We start from the raw sequence: 7,541 nt of genomic DNA, 5'->3' as shown, positions 1-7,541 counted from the left end.
CTCCCGCCGGACGCCCAACACAGCAGCCAGGTGCAGGCACTCGGAGCACAGCCTTCTCCTCCTCTACCTTCGAAACTGCTTAAAATAGCGCAGTGAAGTCAGACCGGTTCGACCTTTCCGAGAGTTCTAGGCAAAAATTCTGTTCTAAAATAGCCATTCCTTCACTGCATTCCGGGAGGGGGGAGGGGGAGGAAGGGGGGGAAATAGGTTTGCAGTTATGAGTATGCAAAACAGTTTATTCTTGTATCATCATTTATTAATTATTGCATTATTTCTCCATAAGAACAACTGTAAGCCTACTTTTGCCCCACCCTATATATACTCTCTGTAGATCTTGGTGGGAGGCAGAAATGGCTGGAACAGAGGGGCAAATACTGTAAAATTGCAGAATCTTAATCCAGAAGTGCTGTCAATAGCCCATTTCCCAGTGCCTGCAACTTGCTGTCACTTTATAAAGATGTAAAAAGGCAACATAAACACATGAGCACAGGAAGGGTGCTGCCAAGGCGAGGCACGCCGGCTCCTCGTGTCCCCAGAGCAGGGGACCCTCGGGCAGTGGGTGTCAGCACCCAGGCCGAGCCTACGTCTCTGAAGCACACACAGAAGCGCCGTGGCGACGGGGTGAAGGGCATGTACTCACACAGGATTAACCACAACCTAAGGCCTCAAACAGTCACCCCCCGAAGACCCGCCAACGGAACCCTCGGGGCCTGCATACGTGGCCGCTGCAACAAGTGACCGGCCCGAGCGCCTTGCCCTGCCACGTCCAGTGCTTGGAAGCTCCCTCCTGCCCCGGATCGAGAAGCCACGGCTTTGTGAGAAACACCACGCCCGCGCTGCAGCCCGGTGGGGAGGCGGCTCGGCCCCCGCTGCCTTGCGGAAGCCCCCCACCCGTGAAGTCTGCAGGCCCTGGAGCAGAGCCCAGGCCCAGGCCACAGCCTCCTCCCACGGGCTCCCTGCTCGAGCTGCCACCGTGCGTGGCAACGTGGTAAGAAGCCGCTGCCTCTGACCTTTCGTCCTCAATCATCCTCCCAACAGGAAACAGGTCTCCGTGCAGGTCAAGAGCCCCAGTCCCGACCCTCCCGCTCTGGACCAGGGTCCGAGCCGTGTGAGCTCCATTGTCTAAAGAATTAGCTGTCCCTCTTTTCACCCTGTTGACATACTAAGGGGCTGTTCGGTGGCACATTTCCTGTGAAAACAACTCCCAGAGGATGTCGCGGATGTCCTAGACGGCCACGGGCTCTGAGGTCCGAACAAAGCAGAGTGACACCTTTGACATTCTTTTATGGCAGGGACTCGTGTGAGGATGCTGAATGAGAGGCGGGACAATTGGATGTACAGCACATTCCCCCTCGCCTCTCATCTGCCTGTTTGTGATCCTAGGAAGCCCGTGGCTCCAATAGCGGGGCTGCATTCGAGGGGACACCTGGCGTTTCCAAATTGAGATTGGTGTCTGGATCACTTTTTACCAAATGCACTGTCTTTTCCCCCAAACCTCCACCAAGAGCTTTACATTTCTCCAAAACCAGATTTTAGGCGGAAAGACATAAAGAGTGTACACATGTTAGGATTGTTGAAAAAAACAAATCAGAAATCCTCTCCAATCTTCAACTAGACAGAAACTTTATCACATGACAACAAAATTCAAGTCATACGGAAGCTTGCACAGTGACCCACGTATACATCTCCTGGCTGAGCCACCCACTGGGACACGTTCACATTCACGCCAGTCGGAACCATCGGGTTCACACGGGCCGGGCGGGCTCCTTCGGGACCCCCTCCCGTTTATTCGGGCGGGACTCCGGGCAGAGCCTCTTCACGTCCCCACCGCACGTGTCGCCACTCCTGCAGAGCCCTCGGGCGGCGGTGAGGAGGAACGGGACTGGACTCTGTCCGGCAGGAGAGCAGGGACCGGCGTCCCGCCACCGCGCACACAGCCTAGGAGGTGAGCTTGGAGTAGCTGGGCGGCGAGAACCGTCTGCGCAGGTACTTGAGGATGTAGAGGGGGAGACAGCTGACCAGGGTGATAACAGACACTTTCCACAGGAAGGACAGGGTGGCGATGAAGTACACATCTGCAAGCGAACGGGAAGACAGCGTGAGTGGGCGGGAATGTTCCCGACGGCACGAGAGGTCCAGAAACGGCCACCACAGCTACCCCCGCCACACACCACACACACACACACACACACACACACACACACACACACGGCCTCCTGGCGGGGCTCCTTCCCTCCACTCCGTCTTTCAGGCTGTCGGCCCGACCTGCCTCGCGCTCCCCTCTCTCTGACCTGCTTCTGTATTCCTGGTCCTCGGTGAGCTGTTCTTTTCAACAACTGGGAAACGGAAACCAATTCCTGCAGGTGTTTTTGATTTGGATTCTGACAGCTGGAGTTTTTCTTTTCAAACACGGGCCGCCGGAGAGCAGAAAGGGACCCTCAAACACACGCGTCTGCTTCCCCACCGGTTTCCCCCTCGTCTGTGTGATGGTCACAGGAAGCCAGGGGACGGGTCTGGGGGTGGCGCAAGGCAGCTGGGCCCCCTGCTCGTAAGCTCGGGGTTTTAACCTAAGGACAGGCACGCCCCTTAGGTGCTAGGGGAGCGGCAGCTGGTGGCTTCAACTGTACACAGAATGGAGGGCACAGTAAACATGCCCCCACTGCCTGAGCACAGGATGGGGAAAACACAGCTGGCATTGATTAAGCACCTACTAAGTGCCAGCCCTAAGGCCCACTGTATGCTGCTCACCCAGTCCTATGGCAGATGCACATTTAAGGGGACCGACCACAGCTTTTCAAGCCCCTGGGAGCACCCCCATCCCCCAGCCTCGAGCCACTGAGCACATAGTAGGTGCTTACAAAACCCATTTGAACATTTGGGGACAAGTGTGAAATTGTTCTACGACTTTTCACACGGATGCTCCTTTATCTTTTCCAAGACCTTTGTAAGGAGTGTTTGCTGATGCACAAGAGACGTGATCAGAGGCGCTTCCTGGTCAGGCAGTATCCCAAGGGAATAACGCTAAGTCCTGCCCACTGTCGTTCATTCACCAGCAAGACCTGGGCGCTCGACAGCTCCCTACGGCACAGAGCCCAGCACAGCAGTCGCTCCCTGGGAAACCCACCGGGCCCTTGTGGAATTACACAGAATCCTCTCCGGAGCCAGTCCGCACATCCCCGTGCTCAAAGGAAGCACTCTCCACTGAGACCCTGCCCAGGCGCCCGGCCCGGACGGCTGACGCACACCGCCCCTCGTCCCACGGGGACAGCAGTCAGTGGGGCAGTCGAGGGCCAAGGCCTGCTGGACACGGGGCCCAGGACCCCGGTGCCGGGGGCGGCCTTCCTTCTCAAGCTGGCGAGACCTCGGAGGCGATGGACAGGCTTTCCATGCAGGGGAGGGGGGGGCGGGGTCTCACCGATGAATTCGTGTAGGAACACCAGGGAGGCGATGTAGCAGGCCAGGCTGAGCAGCTCGGCCACCGTCATTAGCCAGTGCCAGGTCTGGATGGTCAGGGCCACCATCAGCAGCTCCGTGAGGATCAGCGACGTGAAGGAAATCGCCACGATGTGCACGAATTCTGACTCGAAGAGCAGCAGCGCCCCATACATGATGGTGCTCCCTGGAGAGGGGAGAGGCCGGTGGGGAGGGCCGCCGCTCCCCTGGCAGCGCCCTCACGGGGAGCGCAAACCCCCACGCTCCCCCCTCCCCCGTGACACCTCCTCACGCTCCCCCAAAGGCTCACGGCTCACTCACATCAGACGCCTTTCTTTCATTTGTTTTTCCATTAAGACATGAAAGGTACCACTTGCTGAATGAGTGGGTGCTTTATGCAAGTGTTAAAGAGGCATCACCTTCTAGTTTTGTCTAGTTTTCCGATTTCCCCTTCTGACTTTCTGTAATCAAGAGTCTATAATTGTGGGGGTGCGGTGGGGTGGGGGGAAGAGGGAGAGAGGAAGATGGGGAGAGGTTGACTATCTGAAGCAGATGGAACAAGAAATAGAAATTTAAATATATTATTTAAAATGACAGAGGCTGCCCTGGCTGGTTTGGCTCAGTGGATAGAGTGTCAGACTTCAGACTGAAGGGTCCAGGGTTCAATTCTGGTCAAGGGCATATGCCCAGGTTGCGGGCTTGATCCCCAGTGGGGGCGTGCAGGAGGCAGCCGATCAGTGATTCTCATTGATGTTTCTATCTCTTTCTCCCTCTTCCTTCCTCTCTGAAATCAATTAAAAAATACATATATTTATAAAATGACAGAGGCGGGTAGTCATGAGAAGAAAATCCGTGTGAGTCCCCTTATATGAAGGAGTTCTCTACACGGAGTCAGACACGGAAAGCCGGCGGGCGGTTCCCAAGGCCCCCGGGGCTGCCAGGAGGTGCAAGAGGAGTTTGTGGTCGAATGGATACAAAGTGTCCGTCCTGCCAGATGAAACGTTCTGGAGACCTGTCACAGCGTCAATACACTGGACACTGCCCAACGGTACCCTTCCCAAGAGTTAAGACGGCAAACTTTATACGAAATGATAGAGGTGACCGGGAGGGTCACTCAACCGCTACTGAGGAGAGAGAGGGGAGAGGGGAGGGTGTAGATAAGGTTTTAGCCAGCAAGGCAGGGACTGGACGGATCTGTCTCACACCGATCAAAACTGCTGGCGGCACAAGAATAACACTCCGAGGCAGGGCCCAGGGGAACCCTCGGACTGCCGAGTGGCGGCCCGTTATACCTGGCTGAGTGGAGGGCGTGGAACGAGCCCACTGCTTCCCACCTGAACTCTCCTGCCGGGCTCGCTTTCCCTAACCAGATATGTGTATTATGCCTTGATAGACTCCTTAAAAATACCCCCTGCATTTTGTTATGACAATTTAAGCCCCTGCTAACAAATTCCACGGTCTCCACTCTCTTTGTGCACCCCATCAGTAGAAAGCATTAAAAACAAACCCCAATATACCTTGTATAGTTGTAAATTCTATATGAGCTGATGGAGGGAGATATTAGGACCACTGTACATACTGTGCCTTATAAAACATACTTTAAGTAGACCTTCTAGAAAGAGTGAGGAAAAATAAAAACAAATAGCGGCTTTGATGCTCCCTCCTCGGACTTCACTGAGGTCCCACAAAGCCTCTGGGGCCTCAGGGACCCTCCCCGGAGGCCACTGGAATAAACATGCTTTTCAAAACCTGCAACGTGACCTCAGGAAAAGCAGCAGAACGTTCCAGAAAGTAATCGCTTTTGGGTACAGTGGCTCAAACACCTCGGCAGGTTTTGATTAGTCTTAGTCATTTTTTTCCCTGACTTCATTGCATTGAGCTGACAGCACCGTCTCACATATGGGACTTCCGAGTGCTGCATATTCTAGTCCTTAGGACACGCGGAGTGGGTCCCCCAGGGGCATGCTGACACGCTCCCTACTGCTATTCTAGGGTTCCAGCTTCTTCATCCTCCGGACAACAGAACATACAGTAAAGCTGGCCTGGGGTCGAGGCCAGAGCAGAAGACAAGAGGTGGGTTCACCTTTCTTACCTTGATAGATGCTGATCAAAACCCATATTAAGAATGTCTTGTAGGACAACGGCCGTCCCTACAGGAGAGAGAGACCGAACAGGTTACCGTGTGTGGCTCAGCTGCCTTCACGTAACTCCTCCCCAAACGCGACAAGGCCACCTGCCTGTCTTCATCAAAAGAAATAGCTTCTACATATATGAATACATTAAATAAATTGTTTTTTAAGGAGAAATGATATTAGATAGGAATACACTGAGTGGCCAGATTATTATGATCTCTGAACGCATGATAATCTGGCCACTCAGTGTATGTATGTATGTATGTGTGTGTGTGTGTGTGTGTGTGTGTGTGTGTGTGTATAATTAGAGGCCTGGTGCATGAATTCATGCATGGGTGGGGTCCGGCCAGCCTGGCCAGTGGGAGAGGACATGGGCGGTTGGCAGGCCTGCCTGCTGGTCGAACTCCTGGTTGAGGGGACAATTTGCACATTAGCTTTTTATTATATAGGATGAGTGGCCAGATTATTATACGTTCAGAGATCATAATAATCTGGCCACTCAGTGTAAGTCTGCCCTTTAGTAAAAACCCCTCAAGAACAAATGAAATTACACACACAACACACGCACGCACACACTCCACACACACACACACACACACACACACACACACACACACACACACACTTTTCAGATGTGTACATAGACATTTCTAGGAGCACACACAAAACTGTCCAGAGCTTTTTAAAAAGTTGTTAGTTGGGTTGTTTTCCATTTATATATTACTGTAGTGTTTAATATTCTTTACTGTGTATATGTTACTTTTTAAGGGGGGGGGGAACTCCCATGCCTTTCTCCTCAAAGCCACCAGTTCAAGTGTGTTCAAATCAGATATCTTTTATATGAAATACAGAAAAAGGAGGGATTGAGGAAGGAAGGAAGAAGGGGAGGGAAAGGGAGGGAGGGAAGAAGGGAGGGAAGAGGGAGAAAGAGGAAGAAAGGAAGGAAGGAAGGAGGAAGGAAGGAGGAAGGAAGGGAGGAAGAAGGGAAGGAGGGAAAGGGAAGGGAGGGGAGGAAGGAAGGAAGGAAGGAGGAAGGGAGGGAGGAGGAAAGGAAGGAAGGAAGGAAGGAAGGAAGGAAGGAAGGAAGGAAGGAAGGAAGGAAGGAAGGAAGGGAGGGAGGGAGGGAGGGAGGGAGGGAGGGAGAGAGGGAGGGAGGGAGGGAGGGAGGGAAGGAAGGAAGGAAGGAAGGAAGGAAGGAAGGAAGGAAGGAAGGAAGGAAGGAAGGGGGAAGGAAGGGAGGAGGAGGAGAAAGGAAGGGAAGAGGGAGGAAGGGAGAAGGGGGAAGGGGAAGGAGCTCGGTGAACCTTGAGGAGATCCTTGTAGAGCTCAGGATACAGCATGGCAACTTCTGACTTGACGTCTTTGTCCAGGACCAGAGAAAACACAGGGAACATGGTGTAGATGGTGGAGTACCTAGGAGAGGAAGCATTGCAGGTAAGACCTGGCCGTTCCCATTCATCCATGGACAGCCATGTACAGAGTGCCTATTATGTGCCGGGGCCAGTTCTAACTAAGCACTGGCGATTCAAGATGAAAGACAGACAAAAACGTGAGTCATAAACAACTCCAGGAAACTATACCATGTGTTGGAGGAAAGTGTAATAGAGAAGAGGGACTAAGACGCAGGGTGGGGTGCAGTTTTAGAAGGCGGCCAAGGGAATGACATCTGTAAACATCCACAAGACGTGAGGGGGCAGCGCTGCCGATATCGGAGCGAAGAGCACCCCAGGCAGACAGACAGTGAGTGCAAAGGCCCTGAGGCAGCACCGTGTCCGTTCTGTCTGAAGGACAGCGAGGCACCAGTGCGGCTGGAGCTGAGGGGTGGAGAGAGGAGGAGATGAGAACCGAGAGGGAATCAGGGACCAGTTCCTGGAAGGCCACGTGGAACACGGAAGCCCCCGCTATATTCAGGCACGTTTGCTTTACTCTTCCAGGACCTGACAAAGGACAAAGTCCATTTTTCCAATTAGAAGTCCA

At 53.5% G+C, this 7,541-nt stretch overlaps 1 protein-coding gene across 2 annotated transcripts in view; it reads right to left on the bottom strand.

The window, feature by feature from the left end:
• Window positions 1-234: 234 nt before the first annotated feature.
• Window positions 235-7,541, bottom strand: part of ATP9A (ATPase phospholipid transporting 9A (putative)) — a 129,321-nt gene continuing 122,014 nt past the window's right edge. For both annotated transcript variants that reach the window (XM_079783492.1, XM_079783493.1), the window contains exons 25-28: window positions 6,869-6,977; window positions 5,525-5,582; window positions 3,416-3,619; window positions 235-2,075 (exon numbers count right to left, since the gene is read on the bottom strand). In XM_079783492.1, the coding sequence (XP_079639618.1) occupies window positions 1,939-2,075; window positions 3,416-3,619; window positions 5,525-5,582; window positions 6,869-6,977 (508 nt within the window). In that variant the 3' untranslated portion in view covers window positions 235-1,938. The remainder of the gene's footprint in view (window positions 2,076-3,415; window positions 3,620-5,524; window positions 5,583-6,868; window positions 6,978-7,541) is intronic.

The sequence above is a fragment of the Cnephaeus nilssonii genome, assembly GCF_951640355.1.
Source record: "Cnephaeus nilssonii genome assembly, chromosome: 11".
Lineage (NCBI taxonomy): Eukaryota > Metazoa > Chordata > Mammalia > Chiroptera > Vespertilionidae > Cnephaeus > Cnephaeus nilssonii.
This window is presented reverse-complemented; position numbering and strand designations above follow the sequence as displayed.